This window comes from Gobio gobio (assembly GCF_949357685.1).
Source record: "Gobio gobio genome assembly, chromosome: 21".
NCBI classification, from domain to species: domain Eukaryota; kingdom Metazoa; phylum Chordata; class Actinopteri; order Cypriniformes; family Gobionidae; genus Gobio; species Gobio gobio.
Window position 1 is genome coordinate 19,535,061 of NC_137117.1, and position 24,363 is coordinate 19,559,423.

Below are 24,363 nucleotides of genomic sequence, written 5' to 3' on the forward strand. Positions count from 1 at the left end.
ACAGTGTCTGTTGATTTGAACTCAGCTTATCTGTGACACAACAGACCACCACATTACATGTAGTTAGATAAAATTAACAATTGTTGGTTGCCAGGCCACATCTTTCTGGAAATAATTCGATTTTGGGTACAAAAAAAGAAAAAAGAACCTACATAGGAGCATTCTGTGTTCCACTCACTTTGCTGGGATTAGGCTTTAGGCCTATGACAGTTCCAGCTATTGCACAGCAAATGTACACACAGAGAAAAAAGGGTGTCAAAGTTATACCTTTAGGGGTACAACAGCTTGTCATTGGGGCAGTACCCTTGAAAGGACATCTTTGTACTCCTAAAATGTGCATATTAGTACCTTTGAGTAAAAATACGTACCTTAAGGTACTACTAATGTGAACCTTTTGTGGTAAAAAAAAAAAAAAGTACAAATATGTTCTTTTAAGGGTACTGCCTCAGTGGCAAGCTGTTGTACCCCTAAAGGGGTAGGGCAATGTCTATGGCAACATGCTAAACCGTTAAAGGTGATATTGATTTGAATTGCACTTTTTGTGACAGTTGCCCTGAAACTGTGGTTCATTTGTTTTGGCAATGCCAATACGTAAAACTGTTTTGGCTAAATATATATTTTTAAATGGATTTTAATACAAAAAATATTGATGGATAATTTGTGTTGTTATTGAAACATTTATTATTTGGTATTTTGGAGAACTGTGGAGACAGGCAGGTTTATATAGCTATAAAACTGTTTTATATCTTTCAAGAAATAAATTGAACATTAGGCTATATTGACTCAATATGATTTTCTATGAAGCAAAAAGCAGTTAAAACTTTTGGTAACTCTTTATTTTACAGTGTCATTGTTACATATGGCACATATGTTACTATAGTATTAATATGTATTTATATAAATTATGCTTAATGACATGCAACTAAACCTAAACCAAACCATCCTAACCATATAGTAAGTAGCCTACTATTAGTATTTAAATGTATAATTACAGTGTGTAAAACACACATTGAAATAAAGTGTAAACAAACTTTTAATATATTTGTAAACGTTTCAAAATTGCAGGGGTCTTTATGTAGACCACTTCTATTTGTTTGTTACATTTACGATGATTTTTTTCTTCTCAAAATGCCTATCTGTAACATGATTTAAAAAAAAGAACTGTAAAATTACTGTAAAACATGATTTAAACACATTCGCGTTCAAATACAGGTTTGATTCAAAACAAATAAACAGATAAATAAAGTCAAAATTATTGTTAACAACTGCGTGTTGGCTATGCTGCGTAAAAATATGGGTCGAGAAATGCAAATTCACTCTGCATCGTTCAGGTTTTGTGAACCGGTTCCTTGATTCATGGAAAAGATTCAATTTAAAGGAACTGAACTCCGACTCCTGAACAAACCGGTCACCGCAACAGCTGACAACAACACGCGGTGTATGTGTGTGTTGATCACCACATCGCTAAGTCCAAACCAATATGTAATAAAGATAATAATAATGTCATCGTCTAATAATTAATGCTTTATGAACACAGTCCAGTCAGAGCCGGTTAATTTCTTCAAGCCCTTCTGCTTACTTGACACTTTCAGTCTCGCTGTTTTTGCACTGGTTAATGTAGGCGGAGTTTAAGCCACTGTGCCTTCCAAAACAAGAAACGTGTATAGAAAGAAACAAGGACAGATAAGTTACTGCCACCCGGGAGGAGAGAGGCGAAGAAGAGCTGCAATGAATTCAAGGACAGCATTCCCCATTATTGACATTAAAGAGGTAACGGGCGCTTTAAAACGCAAACGCTCTGGTTGAATGATCTTGAGCTTTTACTTGTTGATTTGTGCATAGAGCAATGGCACTGAGAAATCCAAGATGGTCAATGGCTGTGCATTCCTGATTGGGACATGCTGTAAATGTGTTAAGAGCAGTAAATAAAGGTATTGATGAATGTTGTGCTGCTCTCATTGGTTGCTTTGTTAGTCAGTATGAGCTTCCATGAACTTGATAACCTATTTGTGTTTTTTAGTTCAGTGGTTATTTGCATGCTGATTACATATGTTTCAATGCAGATCTTCTTACTAAGAGACAGACTTTGTTTGAGAAGTTTATATTGGTCCAAATGAATATCTCCAGTGTTATGAATGGGTCATAGGTGTCTCTGAGAGTTCTGAAGGTCCCTTACACATTAGTTTCCTCAGTATCCTTTTTCAATACTTATTTTATCGCTGATGAAATGCATGATCAAATATTTATTATGAAACTATTGTTAAGTAATCATTGTTTACTGTCCACCTACTGTAGTTGCACAACCATTGAAGAACATGGAAGCATCTGAAGAGTCCATAAGAATGACTTCTGACCCCCAGAGCAAAACATGTCTACAGAGTCCAGACACACACATATATCTAGAGAAAAGCCCATCTGAAAAAACAGGTAAGTATTCCCCCACCCTCACATACCCCTGGTTTCACAGACAAGGCGGCTTGAGACTAAAATGCGTGTTTGGGCGGTTTTACCTGAAAGCAACTTGCACTGACTTTTCTTAAAATATGTCACTGCCATTGTTTTGTCTCAAGATTTTTTTAAGGCACGTTTATAAAATATACTTAAATGCCCTAACTGAACTAAACCTAATCCTGGCCCAAAGGCACAATATGTCAGATTTTTGAATTAAGATATCCAAAAACCACTAGAACAATGTTATATATTTTATTGACATGTGTACTTGCATAATTCTAAATGCTTCCAAGAATGTTTAAATCCAGAAAAATAAGCAATTTTAACCAGGACATGGACCGTGTCCGCGCGTCGCCAATCAGTGCGCTTTGTTTTGAATAGGCGACCTCTAGCTGCGAAAAACGACATATTGTGCCTTTAATCTAAGCCCCGTCTGTGAAACCAGGCCATAGCTAACAGTTTTTTGATGTCAAAGTCTGTGCGTCCAGTCAAAATGTACTTAAACGTATCTAAATCTTTACTAAAACTGTAATGTTAATATAGGCTTGAATATTGGCTTGAATATTTTCTTTTTAAATGTCCTGTTCTTTTGATAATTACTGATTAGTTTGGCAATGAGTTAGATTTAGAAGCTTTAGTTTTAAAGTTAAAGGTGTTATGAACTGGCTTTTTTATTTTTGTAAACTGTTGTCTGGTTTTTACATTCAAAAACATCATAATGAATAAGTAATAGGCTATTTTCTGCCTTGGTTTTGAGGCTCTCTGAAAAACGATCGGTTTTGATGGGTGTGCCGCACTGAAGACTTGGAAATAAACACCCACGGCTAGGATTGGATAAGATTTGCATATTTAATGAGCTTCAGCTCCCCTGTCAGTACACGTGAGGAATTGTTTTGAAAGCGTGTGGGAAAACGCTCACAGGGCTCGAAAAATATCTCTATCAAACAAACACAATGATTCATCTCTCATCCACCCGCGATTGATTGGAATCTTATTTCTGTATTACTTGGCTCGCCCAATCATCAGTGAATATAACCGCGAACTGTACACACACACACACACGCGCGCACAAGAAAGGAATGTTATTTCACTACAGCCCGTCGGCAGGGTGGTGATAGCCCGCCTGAAAAGCACATAGCCCCGGGACTTTGGGCTTTGCGAGCTGGCGTTACAAGTCCGAGTCTGATCATGAATGAACCAATAACACCTTCTCCAGCTTGTGACCGCATGCTATGTAATCAATAGATATCAAACGATCTGTAACAATGCAATACTAACACATATAAAAACATGTTTTACTCACATAAGTGTGTTGCACCGTTCCTGTCGGATCCAATATAGAAGGCACAGCATTGTGTTTTAATCTCAATATGTCTGCAAATCCAGTCTCGACCCGTATCTTGTTTACAATCGATTCCGCGGCGAAATTAAGCGAACAAACGTGCAATGTCTTGCGCACGTGAACTGGAACCGGCATCGTTTAGCTCCACGAGTCGGTGGGCGGGCTCATCCTATTATGTCAGTGATCGACATATTGTGAGATCTCTCGTTTTCTGGGCCTGGTGTCTATAAAAGCTTTTCTTTGACTAACAAGGACGTTTTCAGCTCTGAAACTCACAGGATATTCTTATATCACGATGAACTTTTATATACCAAAGGCTCAAAGGAAAGTTGATTTCTCAATTCATCACCCCTTTAAAAAGCAAATGATTGAAATGAATGACTCACAATTTTGTCTGATTATTCAAACCCTACATTTTTATAAGTCTTTCAAGAAAATGGATGGAAATTATAAAGTTAATCTAGAACATGTTGCCTTAGTTGTGTAACAGTTATGTAATCCAAATCATAACTAATGGAACCCCATTGTTACTACTGTACTATTCTTGCAACAGCTGTGACGTTGTAATCAATCAGTCATATATAGTCAAATAATTAGTTTGATAGTCAGTTATATTGTAGGTAATTACAGGTGATTAGTGTGCATTTATCTGAGATGATTATAGGTTCTGCAATAAAGCAATTCATACGCTTGCCAATGCTTACTGTATAACTGTTTGTAGGATGGCATGGAAAAAACCTTGAAAACCAAAGCCATGTGAGCATGTGTTTGAGTATAGTGATTGCAGTAAACACAATCAGTCAAGTGATTCTGTGAGTTTTGTTGCATACTTTAACATTCCATATCCATGGGTCATTTTGATTGTATACTGGCACTGTTGAATCTATGTAGTAATTTAAGGGTCATATGATGCGTGGATATTATATATTTCATTTTATAATGTATATTATATGATACATTTCTCTGTTTCTCTGTAGGTAATGGTGCAGCGCTGGTGTTGTGCTCTGTGTCTGTGGCCTGCCTGAGTGGGTTGATGATGGGTTATGAGATGAGTCTGATATCTGGAGCTTTGCTTCAACTCAGGGATGCTTTGACTCTCTCCTGCCCGGAGCAAGAGCAAGTCGTTGGGTCTCTTCTGTTTGGAGCCTTCTTCCTGTCCCTGGGTGGCGGCACCCTCCTGGATCGTTACGGACGGCGGTTCACTATCATCCTCATGGCGCTGCTGTGTGTGTTAGGCACGCTTCTGAGTGTGTGTGTGGTATCATTTTGGACGCTAGTGGTCGGGCGGATGTTGGTTGGCATGGCGGTAGCGCTGTCAGGCACAGCGTCTTGCCTGTATGCGGCGGAAGTAGCACCAGCCACCTGGCGTGGAAGGTGCGTGTGTGTATATGAGTTAATGGTAGTTTTAGGGATGCTGTTGGGTTTTGGACTGAGCTGGGTATTCGCAGGGGTCCCGGATGGATGGAGGTTTACATTCGGTGGCGTACTGCTCCCTGCTTTGCTGCAAGCCAGCATCATGCCGCTGTTGCCGAAGAGTCCGCGATTTTTGCTTGGCCAGCAGCGCGAGAAAGAAGCTCACGCCACTCTCCTCCGTCTCCGTGCGGGGATCAAAGGGGTGGACACGGTGGAGGATGAACTTCGGGCGATTCGCATGGCACTGGGGGCGGAGCGCCTGCACGGCTTTCTGGACCTCTTCCGTTCCCGTGATAACATGCTTCAGAGACTGCTTGTTGGCGTGGCACTGGTTTTCTTGCAGCAGGCTACGGGACAGCCCAACATTTTGGCGTACGCTTCAACTGTTCTCAGCAGCGTGGGCTTCCACGGGAACGAGGCAGCGACTCTTGCGTCCACAGGGTTTGGTGTGGTTAAAGTGGGTGGGACCATTCCTGCAGTTTTTCTAGTGGACAAAGTAGGGCCTAAAGCCCTTCTGTGTGTTGGAGCCGTCATTATGACGTTGTCAACGGCAACTCTGGGGGCCGTTACAATGCAGAGCCGCACACATGTTTCCAGTCTATGCAAAAGCCCCATAAATAAAGCAAACCTCACGGTACTTGGGATGGGAGATGAGACTGAGACCCAGACGAACACTCCACTGGGCTTATACCAGCCTTCTGATTACGAACTTCAAACCAAGCACAAATCAAATCCTTTCCTCACTAGCATTAATGACACTAAGGGCCATTGGATTTTAAACTACACTTATGATCATAGGACAGCATTGGTGAAAGACAGTTCAAAAATTGCTCTTCAATCTCTTCATGTTAATGAGGTGTCGCCCTCTCTAAAATGGATCTCGCTGGTCAGCCTGCTAGTATATGTAGCTGGATTCTCCATCAGCTTGGGACCAAGTAAGTGACCAAATCACTGTTCACACTTGTCACATAAAAACAAACATTCCTGTTAAAAGGATAATTCACTCAAAAATGTGTCATCATTTAATCACATTCATGTCATTCCATACCAATATGACGGATTTGAGCTATTCTTTTAATGTATTTTTAAAAAAATGTAATGCATTTTTAATTTTTATAAGCACATTCTCTCACTTTTTAACCAAATAAATTTCTGTCTGTGCAATCATCTTTAGTGGTTCATGTGGTTTTGAGTGCGATCTTCCCGACTGGCATCCGTGGAAAGGCTGTGTCCGTCATCTCTGCTTTTAACTGGGCCACAAATTTACTCATATCGATGACCTTCCTTACCATGACAGGTAACACACACACACACACAAGCACAGAGAGGAGATTATTTACAGATATGAGATCAGTAGATCATGACCCAGTTATATTGCAGGGTGAAGTGAGTCAGTGTATTTATCAGTATCTGGCTTCTGAAGGTCATCCAATAAAACCATAAAGATTGATGCTCTTTTTCTCAATTTAGATAAGTGGTTAATTTGTCCTTTCTCATGGGGTCAACAGTTGCTGATTTGATGCTTTTTTTTTACTCTGGGACCTTGCTCTGACACTATGAGGAGGAAAATATTATAATTAGTGAGCATCACTATTATTTTCCTCATACTTGTGGTTAGTGGTTTGTTCAAATCTCGAAACCTAAATATTAAATTTTAATACCTGTCTGACAAAGACACCATGATTGTGTCCCTTCAGGAGTTATGTAAGAGTTAATTTAGCCATAGATCATTATCTAACAGGGTAAAAAAGGATGAGTTGTTTTGAGTCGAGTTACTATTCTGGATAAACAGTGGATCAATTATTAATGTTAGAATTTAACCCAGCATGTTGTTCCCATAGCCTTCAATCATTGCTCTAGCTAACATTAGATAGATAGATAGATGCAAAAAACTGTCATCATTTACTCACCCTCAAGTTGAGTTTCTTTCTTCTTTTGAACACAAAATAAGATATTTAGAAGACTTTTGGTAACCAGACAGTCAAAGTAACATCCACATGGATGGCAGGACCCAAGGTTTCCCAGCAGAACCTTTCCCAAAGCATCACACTGCCTCCACCGGCTTACCTTCTTCCCATAGTGCATCCTGGTGCCATGTGTTACCCAGGTAAGTGACGCACCCAGCCCTCCTCGTGATGTAGAGGCCACCTTCTTCCATTGCTCTCTGGTCCAGTTCTAATGCTCACGTGCCCACTGTTGGCACTTTCGGCGGTGGACAGGGGTCAGCATGGACACCCTGACTGGTCTGCGGCTATGCAGCTCTATATGCAACAACCTGCGATGCACTGTGTATTCTCACACCCTTTCTTTCAGAATCAGCATTAACTAAAAATGTATTAAAAAAGTTAACTTGCTGCCTAATATATCCCACCCACTAACAGGTGCCGTGATGAAGAGATAATCAGTGTTATTCACTTCACCTGTCAGTGATCATGTTATGCCTGATCTCTGTATGTATATATATATATATATATATATATATATATATATATATATATATATATATATATATATATATATATATATATATATATATATATATATATATATATATATATATATATATATATATATATATATATATATATCAGACTGTAGACTTATTTGTATGAAATACTGTTACTATCATACTCATTGAAGGCTGTATAGACTATGTTCTCAGAAACTGATTGCTAAGTGCGGACTGAGTTAGGATTGTGTGTTTAGAGGCAGTCTGCCAAACAATCATTTGCCACCTGTGGGGATGTTCCTGCAGAGATGGAATGAAAACACAAGAAACACAAACTCACAAAGAAACGTACAAAGTTTCGCACAGAACAATAAACAAAAAAAAGTTTTTGTAGCAGAAAAGATTGTTTTGCAGAGGTTATTTACTGTAATGTGTTGTGGTTGCAGAGAGGATCGGCCTGCCCACCGTGATCTTCTCCTATGCTGCTATGAGCTTTGTGTTGGTGGTGTTTGTGATTGTATTCGTGCCAGAGACGAAAGGCCGATCACTGGAACAGATCTCTAAGGAACTTGCCATGAAGTGAGTACACACACACACACACACACACAAATGTGTCTCATGTTAATGGCCCCATATTCACTTGTGTTGTTTTCAAATTAAGTTAATAAGTGAGCTGCAGCCAGTAACTGATTGCTCTTGCTTGCAATCGTACACAAGTACCGTACAAGAGACTGAATGTGATTCAAAGGCCCGATATTCTCACGGCAAACTTCTTTTTCACGCTTCACTTCAAAGTAAAAGGAAATACTTTGTGGCGATATACTGTTAATGAACATCCAGTTGCCGTCCACACTGCTGAGAGCGACGTTTAGATGTATATGTCAATATGTCCTGCACGCTTTACTCTCAGCAAATGCGCCATTTGTCGCATGTCTGCCATCGTTAACATTTCGGATACTGTCGCCACTCACTGTAAAAACAATGAGTTTTCCAAGATGACACAACATTGCGCTGCCTCTTTAAATTCCTGATGGTATAATTTTTCACAGATCAGAATGTTTTTGGTTTGTGTATTTATTTATTTGTATTAACCCAATATCACAAGTTTTTAAACTATGGTAATTTTTTTATGTCATGTTAGCTAATGCCTGCTTAAGTTTTTTGCAGATATAGATATTCATACGTGCGTATAACTACAGTTGCATCATTTCATGTGTAATTGAACGGAAGAGAGATTCTTGGAAGTGCACGTAGCAGTCACATGCCTTTGATTTTCCCATGCTTTTGATTTTTAAAATTTCAAGCTGTCCACACAATGGGCCTCATTCATGAAACATGAGCAGAACGAATTGTGTGTAAATCGTTCGTAAAGCCGCTCTGACGTAAATTTTCGGATTCACGAAAATGTTCGTATTTTCAAAATGTTAGTTGGTACGGAAAAAATGTACACCTGCTCCCTACCACGTGTAAAGGGTGCGTAAAACATTTGAACGTTCTGTGTTCTGATTTAGGCAAACTGATGACATTGCATTCTGATGCACTATGTACCATAATAATATTTCATATAATATATATTTTTTTACTGTTCAACGTTGGGTAATCGGCAGCGCTCGTCACTGTCACTTTTTACCCGGCCGTCCAATCACAGTGGAGGAGGGGCGGGACAAAAACTACACCGACCAATCATCCCACTTGTACACGGACTGAACAACAATAATGGAGAAGTTAATACTGCTTTTACTGCATTTTTTACATTCTGTAATATTTTTCAAAATTAGATACTAGTAACACATTACTGCCATGGATATTCTGTATCATATATTCATAGCAATCAAAGTATCTCAGCTGGAAAAACGCTGCCCTTGCAAAGCGTTCCCAAGCGCCACCATCTGGCCGTTTTCAGAAGAGCACCAGGTGTTTTTCAACTGGCTAAAATGCTTTGATGGACACAAGATAATGTAATATTTATTGCTAGGCATATGGCCAATAGTCTCTTTAGCATTTATGCAAAATACTGGAGCCAAACCTGAGAAATAAGTCCTGAAGATTCCACAGCGGTCCTGGCCACGTCATTTGTAGTAGTAACTCGTGGGCGGGGATTATGCTAATTATGAATGAGCGTGCACCCGCGTCCTTACGAATGTTTGGAATTCATTACAGTTTCTCAAATGCTAAAACACATTTCACAAACATTTCCTCCATGTTCCCCAATGTCTAAACACAACACCCTTTTCTAAAGCTACATAAACACAACCACACCTTCTCACTTCAAAACTCAAACTTTCACACCAAAAGAGCAGCTCGAAGCTTTCAAAAATGTAAACACTATACACATCATTACACACTACAGCAAAACAATTGAAAACACAATGCTCAATTTGTGAGAAGGTTCTTTGTTTCACAACTGCCAATGCATATTTTTAGAAACTTTACAGTAATGGATCTTCTTAGATCTCTGCAGAGGGTTAGGCATTTAGATTTGTGAGTTTCATATGAATAGTATAAATCTATAGTAAATTATGCATGTACACTACTGTAACACAACTCAATGCAAAAACAGAATCTGTTGCACACAACAGTACTCTTGAAAACATGATCAGGGTGTGAAGTTTTTTTATTTACTTTATTCACACCACACACACACCACAATCACTGTGCGGCATCATGTCGCTGAGCTGCATCGGGCCACATCACCTCATCCACGTCGCAGGCTATATTGTCTCTTGCCAGGCACCGCAGGAAAAACGCCCTGTAATGGCGAATCCATCCTGCGAAGGCCTCCACTGGGATGTCAACACAGGCCAGCTCCATTGCCCTTAGGAGGTTCTCTCTAGTGTATGGTTGTCTGTCATAAACCTTCCATCTCCACGATAAGAACTCCTCTATAGGGTTCAGGAAAGGGGAGTAGGGTGGCAGACAGACGTTTAAAAAGTGGTTACTGTTGGTGGTGAACCACTCTGATTTGGTTTGTTCTGTGGAAGCGTATATTGTCCCAAATGATCACATAAATGTGATGTGCGGGCCCAGGATGGTGTTGTTGGCGGTCCAGGAGGATGTCTTTTAGCTCCTCTAGGAAGGTGAGGAGACGTTGGGTGTTGTAAGACCCAAGGACAGCATGCCGGTGGACAAGCCCCTCCAAACCCATGGCCGCACAAAGAGTAATATTTTTACTCTTACCCCCCCCCCCCCCCCCCCCCCCCCGTTGGCCAGGAACCTCAGTGATGGCTCTTTGGCCAATGATGTTACGGCCTCTTTGCCTTCGTTTCTGCAGGTTGAAGCCAGCCTCATCCAGGAAGAGGTACTCATGAGGTCTGGCCATCGCGTCCAACTGTAATATCCTCTGTGAAAATGTGAAAGTGCACAGGTGTTCAGAACAACAGTCAATCAGGTAGCACAGTATTGTCCAGAAGTAATGTAGGCCACTGAGCAACACAGTATGTCCACTAACTGTACTGTGAACATGGATGTATACTTACTTGCACATACTCGTAACGTAGGTCTTTGTGTCGCGCAGAGTTGCGCTCAAAGGGAACCCTATGGAGAACTCGGTCTCTTGTGGCCAAGCTGACATCAATGCTCTCAAAGTTGACATTATCGGCAATGACTTTGTCTCTGATCTCCCGGAGTCTGATGAGGTTGTTCTCACGAACCATATCCACAATGAGGGTTTCTTGTGCCGCTGTAAAGATGGCAACCCTCCCACCTCTATGTGGCATTCTTTCAACTCTAAAGAAAGAAACATGTGTTGTCAATTGACATGTTTTACAATACAGTAACAACTGATTTGAAACCAATAGACTACTTTCACAGGCTTGTAATTGTATTATGACAAAGAAAGCAATAGAGTACAATACCTGTTGTGTTGTCTGAATGCCCTGATAATGGTGGCCACAGTGAACCTACTCAGGTTTGGACGGACGCTTAGTCCTGCTTCAGCCATTGTCATGCCATGGACAATGACTGTTGCTCGCATCTCGTCCGTAATGATGGTGCGAGGTTGTCTTGCTCTCCCTCCTGGACCTTCTCCTCTCCCTTGTTGGCCTGCTCCTCTTCTTCCATGGCCAGCTCTTCTCCCTCCTCTGACTCAAATTCCTCTTCCCCTGACACTGCCTTAATCCATTGTGTTTGTTTGGAATCTTCAGCAAACTGTGCACTCTGAACTTGCTTTTATACATGGGGTCACAGCATTAGCAACAAGTGTCTTCAATTTTGAGTCGTTGTGTGTAATGAATGATGCCAGGTGTGTTCATTGTGTTCAAATATTGCTGACTGTGGCAAGCATTTTGCATCACATGAGCTTTCATTTGAGAATATGAGCAGAGTTCTTTTGAAACTTGTGTTTTAGCAAGGAAAAATGTGTTAAGATTTATGAGAACGGAGGATTGTGTTTTGTGAATTGTGTCTTCATGTGAAATGTGTTTATGATATTGGAAAATGATGGCCAGATTTAGTAAATGTGTTTAGACAACTGGTCCCTTGGTTTAGAGGATTGGCTTTTGTGTTTTAGCATTTGAGAAAAACTGTAATATACACACGTTTAACTACTGAATCCGTGGTATACGAAGCGTTTGTGAATCTGGAGGAGAGTTTTCGTAAATGTCCATTTTATGCGCAAATTACTCAGAATTTGCTCATATATTTACGAAAGTTTCATGAATGAGGCCCATTGGCAATAAAAAAAGTGATTAATACATGTGTCACGTGTGTGGTGTAGGTAAACGACAGACAAAGAAGATAAATGCAACATTATTTGTACTTTATTTACAAAGAACTAACCACAACCAAACTCAAACTAAACATTAACGATAACCGACAAAGGGACGAGAAAGGCAGGTCAATACTACAAACAAGAATGATTGAACTGATGAGTAACCATAGTAACAAACAAGATTGAAATGAGTAACCTAGGAGACTAAAGAGAACACAGTGAAAACACACTCTTCTCTGTGTGACACTGACACACATACACACACACTCACACTCTCGTACGCACAGAAATGCCAGTCCCGCAGTGAATTCTCTTTCATGCTTGAACAGACAAGAACACACAAAATGATGCCTTCTTGTAAGCACAGTCTTAAATGAGTTCAACAGTGTTAAATGAACGTTAAAGAGTTGTGAGGACATCGGATACGTGTCAGATCCATCCGTGTCAAGTGAGGCAGGTCTTAAAGTGACAGCAGCCTAATAAACCTGCTGCTGTCTGTCATTATATCAATCAAAGAACAAACGAAAAGGACAAAAACACACTACTCTTGACTGAATTATTACCTTTGTAGCTCTACGTTTAATTTATATTTATGCAGTGAAGACTTTACTTTATTCAATTTGTTTATATTTCCTACCTCTTAGACCAACCTACAAAAATCTTAAAGCACTGTGTGCAAGGTTACATGGGTCAAAAACAATGAAAACAATAACTTTGTTGTGCATTTTGGCAGGGCAATTAAAAATCTAAACCGGTCTGACTGGGCCAATAGAAAATATGCTTAGCGTTCAGCCCTGATATATTAAAGGCACAGCTAACTTTGACATTTATTACAATGGTTGTTTTAAGTTCACTTAAATAAAAAATTGTTAAAAGATTTTAAAGCCTAATAAATGTTCAAATCGATAGCTTTCAATTATACTGTAATGTTGAATGGCTAGCATTGAGAAAATAAATACATTTAATAAAGAGTAGCAGTATTGGTGTATTGGTGGTACTGGCCTTCTTTCATAAAAAGATGTCATTAAACAATTATTTAAAATATACTGCATGTCTTTATGTTGTTTGTACATTAATTTGGAGATTAAATGTGGAACTATTGCTGTATAAATGTACAATAAAAACGTTGTTATAGGTGTGATTAATCACAATTAATTACTGAAAAATGTGCGATAAATTAGTTAACATTTTTTAAAACAATTTTATTTATTAAATAAAAAATTCCCATAGATTTACAATGAAGGAGAGTCTTGAATATCCAGAATATCTTGGTATGGAACAATGTTTTTTTCAGCAACCTGTTCTATAAAAGGCACACACCCCCCATTCAGCTAAATATTTTGAAACATACTTTTTTGCAGGAGTGATGTGTTTTTACAGTGCTTGGCACTTTCCCCACTCTGCATGGATCAGAGAGTTTATGTGCTAAAGTGCATTACATAACGATGAGACACATGTCTTGTTTTGCAGGAATCACCTGAGCAGCTCACTGCTGTGTCATAGAAGAAAACATGAGGCTACAGCACAACCCTCACTGGAGGAAAAAGCTCTCGCAACCATTTGACTTTTTACCTAGATGAAGAGTGGAAGAGCACAAGGATATCTGCAAGCAACACATTGTTCTTGGTGCCATCGGACAACATACAGGACAGCCAAATCTGTGACTACACTGATCTACTGTGTAGAAGAGATATGACCTAATGAATGTTGTCATGATGATAACAATTTTGCTTAAACCTTCCCATGGCACGATGGGTCAGTTGAGATTAAAATAATATGTCAATCTGATTTATTGATATATACGTTTTTAAAATCCATTTTAGTAGTTTTGGACTTAGAGCTTTTACAACTCACTGTTATGAAATGTTTTGGAAGCTGTGCATGTGCAATCATGACCATAATTATGTCAAGTCAAAGCCAAGTTCTGTGGCCCAGACACATATCAGTATTTGTGTGCTGAGCACTACCAGAGGCAACACTTGAAGATGTCACTGATACGAGATTGCTTCATGCCATCAGATTACACAATCACAAATCGACATATGTAATATTACGAAATGGAATTTGGTTCATTTAAAAAGCATGTGATTTTAGTAAATATATATATTTGTGTCCTGCTCCATCAAACATATTAATTAAATACATTTTTGAAAGTATTAAATGTATTAAAACACATTTTCTGATTATAAATTAAATAAAAAATGTGTCTAAATATAGTTATGGTTGTAGCAATATGTTTGTTTTTTATAGTTAGGTAAATTGATTACATGACTTTCTTGAGATAAATGTGGTATTGTTTGCATGCAAACTGTTTTATTTACGTAGGGGAGTTAGTTGTAACACGCACGTTTTAACCCTTTCCACACATGCCAGAATGACGAAACTCAGTGTATTTACTAGTTGCCTTATCAACATTATTTAGAGAAAAAATAGCGCCAAAATTACAAAATCTCTGAAAGATATTACTGAACATGTATTTAACCATAGCAAAAGTAAATTTCTTCCTTAAATTTAGTTTTCATCTGGTTTTTGTGTTTATTTAAAATAAGACAAGTCCAATATTATTTTAATCTTATATCTGTTATTTAAAAGTTGAGATGGTTCTTTAATGCTGATCTGACCAGCAGAAGACATAAACTGCGATTTTAAATCCCAGTTGCGCAGATGGGGTGTGTTGTAACACTGTGTTACAATGAGCCCCTATTAGAAATATGCCATTATATTCTATACTTTTATGAATTCTTTTGAGAAACCATGAGAAAAGGGTGAATAATGACTGGGAGTCAATGTTCAGAAATTATTAATTATTATTATGTTTTGAACTATGCTGTATAGCTGTTTTTAGCGATGTATTTGTAGTCAAACTCAAAAATGCTTATATTTTTAATGATTAAAAAAAGCAATTATCTTATTTTAAAAAGTTAATAATTGTATTTTGTTGAAAAAATATTTTAGTTTGTCTTGTATATTTTTTTTGATTATATCAGATAAAATTTTAAGCTGTCATTTGGTCATGTTACATCATGCCCCACCACATGTTACAATGTACCCCACCTATGAGGCATGTTGTCACATTTCCCTTCAATTCTTTCGGGGTAAATCAAGAAAAAAGTATACACTGTATTAATGAAACAAAACCACATATATGTACTAGACATGTGTGCAATTAATGTGGGAAAAAATAAATACTCTGAACCCCAAGTGGATTTACACAAACTGAGAAAGTCAAAAAGCGCTAGGTTGTGCCCCGCTCTCCCCTATTTCCGTGGTTGAAACTTGTGCAATTTTTAAATCTTTCCACGCCCGTGTTAAAAAATTCCATGGCCCCCGGAATATTTTGTTGTATGAATTTCTGAACATGATATATATCACTAGATTAATGCAAGAATTTGATTTTGAGCAAGAAGCTGAGAAAATCACGTCAAAAAATACACCAATATCGGATTCAGAACAATGATCAAACCGTAGACGGAGTAGATTGAGTCAATCAACACCCCTAATGCGGGTCGACATTTCATTCAGTACCGCGGGAGGGTGTTGCACCCACAGATATACATAATAAAGGCTAATAAAGGCTAGATGTCTTAAGGCGAAGTCTCTAACGTCATCACCGGCGGCCCTCTTTTCACAGGCAAGCTTTCTGGCGGGCTCTGTGGTAACGTTACCTGATGTAAGGCCAGTGATCTGCACGAACACAAATACTCTTATCTCGCTGAAATCTTGACGGATTTACAAATGGTTTGGTTTTTTACAAAAGTTATTAACGAGGCTATAATTCTGTATACTTGAACAAATTATGAATAATTATTCATAAGTATGCAGTGTCATAACTACATCTCTGACATTTATAACAAACCAAACAGTTTGAAAATCAGTAGAAGATTGAGCAAGTTATGGTTATTTAAAAAGTACATGCACCGTTAAAACTCAATGTTACGAGTTAGCATTAGCGAGCTGACTGTGACAAGATGGCCGCCAGGTGTGGCCGTTGACCTCCATTGGCCAGCAGCGCAGACAAGACATCTAGCCTTTGGAGCTCGCGAAAAAAATCATACGTTCAAAATGTTTTGTTTTATTTATTTTTTCTACACAAAAAAAGAGACAAGAAATAACGTTATGTTAAAAAAATTCGTCAAGTCGTTAAAATTTATTTGACACATGAAAGTTGTCTCGTGACGTCACAGCGCGCACTCCTCAGTGAAGGTCGAGCGATATAACCAAAACACAACAACAGTCCAAATGGCGCAAAAACGCATTTGTACATGCAGGCCCGCAGTAAGGTAAGAAAGACAAATATATATTTCTTAATTGGAAATATAACTCTTGTGGCTGATAGGTCTATGAGTTCATTTTTATGTGTTGTCGCCGTGCAGCCTGCAGTTGTGCTTGGATATTGTGATTTGACTTCAGGTATTCATATTACCTGCGTTTATGTGTTTGTTTAATTAATAACCTTGTGATAACACCGCATATTTTACAAGAAAATATATTTGTCAGTACTCTTTCAGACAATGTGTAATAGCGTCCCCTACTGTGTAAAAAATCCTGTTTATTCATGTTTTTTTCGTACCATTATATAACTACTAGTAAAGAGGACAAAATGATCAGTTTACTGATAATGAGTCGTGTCATGACACAAAAGAGCATCAAAACGACATTTATTTTTTAAATACATTTGACAACTTGAAAGCCGAGGCTTCAGAAAGCACAAAACCATTTTTGAGATTTATTTATTCACGTTTCAAAAGGCCTTTACGACTTTCGACTAATTTCGTTGGATGCGGCCTAAACGGTGTTGATTTTGAGGAACATCTGGAGAATGGATTTAAACATAAAACGAAACCATAATCAAATTAACCATGAGTTACAAAAACGATTAAGTAAGAGCAGTAGATATACAGGACTTTGTGAATTTACCTGGGATCCTAAATATGAGTAATGCTGGTATATTAATCTTCAGAGACACAGACACACAAAATTTGTGACAATTGTGACTTAATATAGGGGTTATTTTTTATTTTGTTTATTATAAAATACAAAAGTTTTCACATATTACATAAACATATGGACCAAAATCTCTTTAACCACCCAGAGTGTTCTTGTCCACAACAGATACACATCACCTGCTGTTTAAATGTGAAGTGTTTGCCCTTTAACATCTTGCTAGCATTAAATGAGCTGTAAAGACGTCACTAGAATCAACTTAGTTAAAATTTCTGAGATATTTCCTTAAAATGGGATCTTTAAATGTCACTGCTTGCCAGTTTTTACTTTGGTGTCCATGCATTATAATACAGTTAATTCAAGTGTTTATAAACTACACAATGCCAGCAACACAATGTCAATGCACTAATGGTCCTCTTCTGAGCTTTAAGAGGTCGTCCGTAATTGCAATGGGGTCCGAACTCCAAAATCAACGTTCAAAGGCATGACTCTGAAAACACACGACCTAGACCCGCTTGGACGTGAAATGGCAAAAGCTGCCTTGGACACACATACAGTACAACAGTTACAAGCCTTAAAACATTCAATGATAAGGTGCTTTTAATTTCAAACCGGTGCCTACGTGTGTGTGTGTGGTTTATGACAGTGTTTTCTGACACTCAAACAGCAGAGGATAAATCTGCTCCACGGCAGAAGCCACAGTCTGAACATTTGGTCCTAGAGAGAGAGGGGGAAATGGTTATTAACAATAAGATCCAAAATTTGTTCAGCTTTTCTTTATGCTAAACACAAAAAAGCAGGTACACAGTAGGTCACATTTATTATCCACATCTAAATTGTGTAAATTAAAAAAAAAAAAAAGTTTGCACTTCAATACAGAACAATTTTGAACCAACTCAAACAATGCAAAAATATTAATAAATAATAATAAATAAAAAAAATGTAATCACAAACTCTTAAGAACATGGAAGCGGAATTCTTTTTTTTAATATACTGTATATTATGATAATATATTAGTATTATTATTAAGTGCAAAATCCTACAAAAAGAATGAGAAATAAATCAAATGTAGCTGAAAATATAAATATAATTTAAATGATGCCTTCTGCACATATAACAACACTTAGTATAGTGAATAAAACATTTACTCAGACGTCAGAGTCTAATTGTAGCTCACAACATTATTTTTACTCATTTCCAGACCTTCATGGTCCTGCGGGCTGCCTTTAATATAATGTGGCTAAATAATTTTTATTACAATGTTATCTATTAATGTGCCTGAATAATTCTTTAAAGTATGTGACTAATGCAGTATAAATGAAAAGGTGCTCCACACATCACATCTTCTGGTGTTTTTCATAGGAATTCGTTAAATACGGACGGTTGGCATTATATTCGGTCCTTCAACAACGGTGTCCAACTTTTGCAGTACATTACAGACGAAATCCTGATTATGGAAGCAAAAATGACACTGAGCGTAAGGTGTGTGAGTGAACTACCTGTAACAGTGATATTGCCAGTGGAAAACACCTGCACTGTACTCCTGAGGTTTTTGATTCTGTATGACGCAGCAGGATGGAGCTCGGGTTCATAGCTAAAAACACACACAGACACAAACATAGTGATGAGGCCCCAGCAATCCAGCTGCTGGAGAACATGTTTCTAGCATGAGATTGCTCGATGCTGCCACATACACCATTTCACCACTAGAGAGCACTGTTCCCTTTTTTAGGCTCTTAAGGTTCCTTTGGAGCTGGTGTTAACATCAATCTCTCGCGATCTGATCACAAGTGGTCAGACGAGGCACATTAATGTTCACAGCTGGTATTAACACGCATCTCAAATGTGTCTCCTGTGACCACTTGCGACTGAATTTTATAGAGAGGAAGGTCTCCAATTTCATCACTACATTCATTACTTGCTCTGTGTGGTTCAGTAGTGTTTAAACCTGTATTTTGCACTGACCACTTGTCAATTTGCCCCCCCAAAACCAAATCAACAGGCGTAAGCACAAAATGTATGTCTAAGAAACCAGTCTGTTGTCTACCTAATACTGACCAACTATTAAAAATGGCTATTATGATGAATTGTATGTGTAGATGTAGAACACCCTGGAAGGTCTTACCTGGCAATGGGCCGATTATTCTTAGTGAACTCAATGAGACGGATTTGAAAAGGCAGGGAGCACACCGCCAGCACATTGACAACCTTAAAGTCCGAGAACCTCACCTGCAGATGAGAAAATACCATGTATTCAACATTAAGGACAACTACAAAGCAGTTTACAAAATGATCAATTAATTATTAATCCATTTAGGCACCTTGAATCCAATCTTCTGCAGACAGCGGGCCAACCGCCGAGCACCCAGTTTGGCTTCCTCCTCACTAAACAAAAATAAACATGCACGAAATTTAACAATTGTCCAAACATACAGTATCTAGGACAGGGGTTTTCAAACCTTACGATGCCAAGGTCCCCCAAATATGATGAACCTTTATGAGGGACCCCCTTCCTAAAATCTATTTTTATGTACGAAAAAAACATTTAACCTGTTAGATAAATAGTAAGTGTGACATTATAAATAAAACGTATTGTTTCCCAACTTAAATTGGCTATTAATGTTGGATGTATAAATCCGAAGAAGAATATTTTCAATTAAAAATGATTTGTATAAGCAACTTTCAAAATAAATGTATGCAAGCAGCGTACATATGGTCTTAAGAAAAATAAAGGGGATTATAGTGATAAAAACTCACTAGGAATATACAAAGCAAACATATACAATTCTGGAATGTATACGGCAAGAAAGGAGAGAAACATTTAAAAATGAAACCGTTAGAATATTTAGTAGACTTTATCCATTTTTGCTTTGTCTTTTTATTCTCTGAAATTTTCTGGGGACCCTTTAGAACCTTCTGGAGGACCCCTGGGGGTCCCCAGACCCCAGTTTGAAAACCCCTGTCTTAGAAGACAACAACTTTTCTAGAAATTCTGAGAACTGAAAAGGAGTGAGACCTTGTTGCTCCAGTGCAAATAATTTTCCCTGATGACCATATAGAGGCAGTGATACGTGGTTTTCGCAGCTTCATCAGGACTTTCTGGAAAAACATACACCGAACATAAGCAACAACATGCATTAATGATTGGCCATATCCTGATTCATTCTGCTGATACTGACAATCTCAGGCAAAGGGTGAAAACAACGCTGATGACACTTTCCATGAATTGTGTTCATGCTAGTGTCCCATTACAACTTTGCATGTTTTTGTAGTTACGCAAAACTAGACTTGTTAAAACTATTATGAAACAGAACAGACATGATGGTCAAAAACAAAGTTGGACTCTTTTTACAGCATGGCAGGAAGAAATATAATCTAATTCATTTTTACACAAATTGATTGTAACTTTAACTGTTTCATAATTAATGATATCACGCTCAATTTAACTATTACCTATTGTAAGAAAAACAATCAAACAAAAACATTTTGTCTTTAATTTATGGGAACACAAACACACAAGTCATGCATTTAAACACATCTCAAATGTTGGTAAGAAGGTAACTGACTATTTGATGAAAAATATTAGTTTCAGGGCCTGTTAATGCGGTTACTAATAGTTCCATACTACACTGTAAACCCTAATGCTCAAAATAATTCATTGGTTTCAGTAGAGCCAACTCAAATTAAACAAATGAGTTCAATCAAATTAACTTATAGTATGTAGAACTTTATTTTTCTTTTGAGTTCTCAAAACTAACACATTTTAAGTAATAAAAAGGAGAGTAAAATTAAGTGTTATATTAAGGTTTTTTTGTGCAAGATTAACGTTAAGCGGGAGATTTAGTAGTGTTTAATGTTTTATGCTAGTTCTTGTTTTTTTTTGGGGGGGGGGGGGGTATATCATCATGGTGACGAGTGGAGCATGAGCTTGGTTTGAGAACAGGTAAATGTATTATATTGCTGTCCTCATTCAGCAAGTGCCATGCTATGATATCAAAGCATTGTGTTACCAATTAGCAAGGTGGTATTTATTGAATTATCTTGTTAAATCTAGTCAAGTTTCCACTAATAAAAATGTGAGATTACATAATATTTTTAAGTTAAATGTGTTAATTAGCTTACTCAAATATTTCAAGTTCAGAGCAATTAAAATGTACGAGTACAAAATAAAAATCAGCAAGTTCTGCTTGCTTAAACTTTACATTTCTTAACTTACAATTGAGACAACGGATTTGGGTTTACAATGTAATCTGAAACATCTGACTGTCTAGACTTACTCCTACTTCAGGCTTGTAGATGACATTAGTCCCTTCTAGGCCGATGGTACGCAGGTTTAGATGGCACCTGGTTCTGAAGACAGATACTACATTGGTAATGATGATATCAAGCGCCACATCGTTACTGGGTTCCATGGAGCCGCTGTAGATGTTTTAGGCTTGACAACCCCTTTACAGATGCATGTCACGTTACAAAACACAACCTGCAAAACACATAAACATAGTTTTTAAGTATTGGGTGGTTTTACATTTCATGTAGATTTATTCATTTTGCTGTAGCTAATGTATGATGTTGCACGTCTTAGAAGGTTTCTAGGTTTAAAACCCACAATAGGTGGTGATTCATTAACTAAGATCATTGTCCCCAAAACAAAGGAACTTTACCACAGCTTTTCCATGGGAAATGATCCCTGTAATAAACACACTGTAAGTCACTTTGGATACAAAAAAATCTGCTAATATATGCACTTACGTGGAAAAAAGAAACATGCCAATTTAGCCTCTGAGATTCCTACTTGAACAATGCAAAACCAGCTAACGTTATAAGTTTAAATCTCTTTTTAACGCAAAATTAAGATGCCCACGGAGTGGCAATACAAAATAATACGCTTGCAGGACGTTATGCTACCATAGTAGATTTCTGCAACTCCTAACAAATTCAGCTTCATTTCATGGTCATATTTGTTCTTAGCACCATTTATTCATTCATTTAAGTTATACAAAGCAACACATGACATTTATCAATAGGAGATAATAACATTAAACGTGCATGCTAGCTGTTTCAGCTCAAAGAGTAAATAACAGAGAGCGCTGTTAGAAATACGTTATAGGTCAAAATCCAAGCAAAAGTGATCATAAATTAGGCTTAACAACAGAGAGTGTGTTGATTACTAAATTAATAGCAAACACATTAAGCTAATAAAACTTTCACTTACTTGAGGGATATGGGGCGCTAAAATGGTGCGTCCGAGAGAATGTTCAACTATAATGTGGTAAAATGTTTTTAAAACGATTATTTTGAATGTTTAAAAACCTATATGAGTAAAATAATACGTTGGGAAAGCATCAAAAGTAAACAAAAGCGTCAACACACAAACAACAGTCAACCGGCGATTGTTGTCAAGGATGCCAGTTCCTGCGCGAGATGAGAAACTGGCCATTCAAACACACTACAGCGCCTCCAAACGGATGGGAGGGCAACAGCGACATCATTTTAATGGTATAACAACAAACATACATTTTCCTTCATAACTCACAGGCTATTTATAAACATGAACATTCATTTGTGCCAATAGTAGAATTTAAATATTTTAAAACTTTTATAAATTAAGTCAAAGTGTTAAAAATAGCCCTCTCTTAAAGGGACAGTTCTGTCCACCCAAAAAATAAAATTCTGTTATCCTTTACTCACCTTTAAGTTGTTCTAAACCTGTATGAATTTCTTTCTCCTGCTGAACACAAACAAAGATATTTTGAAGAATGTCAGTAACTATGGGCCCCCAATGACATCCATAGTATTTTTTATTGGGGTCCATCATTTTTAAAACACCATTTTACATGGGGTCCATCAACTGTTTGGTTATATTCTACAAAATATCTTCACCAGATGAAATAAATTCATTCAGGTTTGAAATAGCTTGAGGGTGAGTAAATGATGACATATTTTTGTTATTTTGGGTGAACTATCCCTTTAATCGTGAGATATGGGAAATAATGTCAGACTTTATCCGCTGTTATTTTTTTAAATGGCAACATTTCCACCAGAACTCAATTATTTCAAATTTGGTAGATTCAAATTTAATACATTAGAAATTAGATTAAAATGAACAAAGTAAATATGTATCTTATCTTTAAAACACTAAAATGACAGAACAAAGATATTTTTTTATAAAAGTTCTAATAAGCTTTTATGTTTTGTCAGCAAGTTTTGTCCAGATATACTTTTTTTCTTTAATCAGGCAATATCAAAGTCAGCCTTCATTCTGAAGGTCCTCTTTCCATTTCACCTGTTACGAGTTCAACACCACCACAAAGAAACAGGTGACTTTTATGTAGTTAAAAAAAAAATTATTGTACGTTTCTGTGCTTATTTTCTTTGTCACAATCTTTGTCAACTCCATCGCGCTGTTTTTATAATTAAAATTAAGATGTCTGCTGTATTTAATATATGGATGACATATGGTTTGACTCTTTTTATGAATCTGACGTTGTTGAATATTAAGTGTGATAGACATGGAGAAACACGTTTTGTAAGAAAATGAAAGAAGCAGGAGTTTGCACCCCAACATATGTGAATTATTTTGAACATGTTGAACTAATTAATCCAAAATAATTACTTGATACATAAACACTCTTACTGTCTTCTCTATACTTAGGGACAATTGTACATCGGACATCTGTCCGTGAGCATTGCATTGTGTCCGACACCCTTTTTTTCGGAGATATTATCCACAGCTTTCCACGGCTGTGTTTATTTTGTCCTGTCTCTGGTCCAGGTTTATGGGGGTCAGCAGCTTTTGTCCGAAGTGGACACATCTGGACAGAATGCATTGTTAGCGTTTTTCGCGGTTTCTGGAAAGGTGACTGCGGAATTGAAGTAGCCACTCTGGCATGACTAGGAGAAAAGGATATAACTGAGGGTTTTCAGCTGTCTGAATGGATCGTCAGTGCTTTCAATGAAACCTAGATTACATGCTGAACCAACCTCAGATAAATAGTCCTAATTTATATGATATGATACTCTCAGAAATGCGTTTACTTTTATCTGTCCCATATTTTT

The 24,363-nt window shown here is 37.6% G+C and overlaps 2 protein-coding genes across 3 annotated transcripts; one reads left to right on the top strand and one right to left on the bottom strand.

The window, feature by feature from the left end:
* The first annotated feature begins 1,393 nt into the window (after window positions 1-1,393).
* On the top strand, window positions 1,394-14,876 carry slc2a12 (solute carrier family 2 member 12). Its single transcript, XM_079801932.1, has 6 exons — window positions 1,394-1,770; window positions 2,296-2,427; window positions 4,771-6,141; window positions 6,381-6,503; window positions 8,102-8,234; window positions 13,834-14,876. The coding sequence occupies exons 2-6, from the start codon at window positions 2,316-2,318 to the stop codon at window positions 13,925-13,927; spliced, it is 1,833 nt and encodes a 610-aa protein (XP_079658058.1). The 5' UTR covers window positions 1,394-1,770; window positions 2,296-2,315; the 3' UTR covers window positions 13,928-14,876.
* Window positions 14,877-16,974: 2,098 nt separating this feature from the next.
* tbpl1 (TBP-like 1) lies at window positions 16,975-22,730 on the bottom strand. 2 transcript variants are annotated; one of them, XM_079801948.1, is made up of 7 exons: window positions 22,520-22,720; window positions 21,585-21,787; window positions 20,324-20,406; window positions 19,629-19,692; window positions 19,433-19,536; window positions 18,807-18,901; window positions 16,975-18,024 (listed from the first exon to the last, which is right to left on the bottom strand). In XM_079801948.1, the coding sequence occupies exons 2-7, from the start codon at window positions 21,717-21,719 to the stop codon at window positions 17,945-17,947; spliced, it is 561 nt and encodes a 186-aa protein (XP_079658074.1). In that variant the 5' UTR covers window positions 21,720-21,787; window positions 22,520-22,720; the 3' UTR covers window positions 16,975-17,944. The 2 variants fall into 2 exon arrangements, with proteins under 2 accessions (XP_079658074.1, XP_079658075.1); XM_079801949.1 differs by having other exon boundaries at window positions 17,354-18,024; window positions 21,591-21,787; window positions 22,520-22,730.
* Window positions 22,731-24,363: the final 1,633 nt, after the last annotated feature.

Excerpts from the sequence above, each read along its gene's own strand:
- slc2a12 (XM_079801932.1), top strand. The coding sequence starts at position 2,316 with ATGGAAGCATCTGAAGAGTCCATAAGAATGACTTCTGACCCCCAGAGC. Across the intron at positions 6,504-8,101 it reads GACCTTCCTTACCATGACAG|AGAGGATCGGCCTGCCCACC; the intron begins GTAACACACACA and ends TTGTGGTTGCAG. Across the intron at positions 8,235-13,833 it reads TCTAAGGAACTTGCCATGAA|GAATCACCTGAGCAGCTCAC; the intron begins GTGAGTACACAC and ends CTTGTTTTGCAG.
- tbpl1 (XM_079801948.1), bottom strand. The coding sequence starts at position 21,719 with ATGGAACCCAGTAACGATGTGGCGCTTGATATCATCATTACCAATGTA. Across the intron at positions 18,902-19,432 it reads AATAATCGGCCCATTGCCAG|CTATGAACCCGAGCTCCATC; the intron begins GTAAGACCTTCC and ends GTGTGTTTTTAG. Across the intron at positions 18,025-18,806 it reads TGGCAATATCACTGTTACAG|GACCAAATGTTCAGACTGTG; the intron begins GTAGTTCACTCA and ends CTCTCTCTCTAG.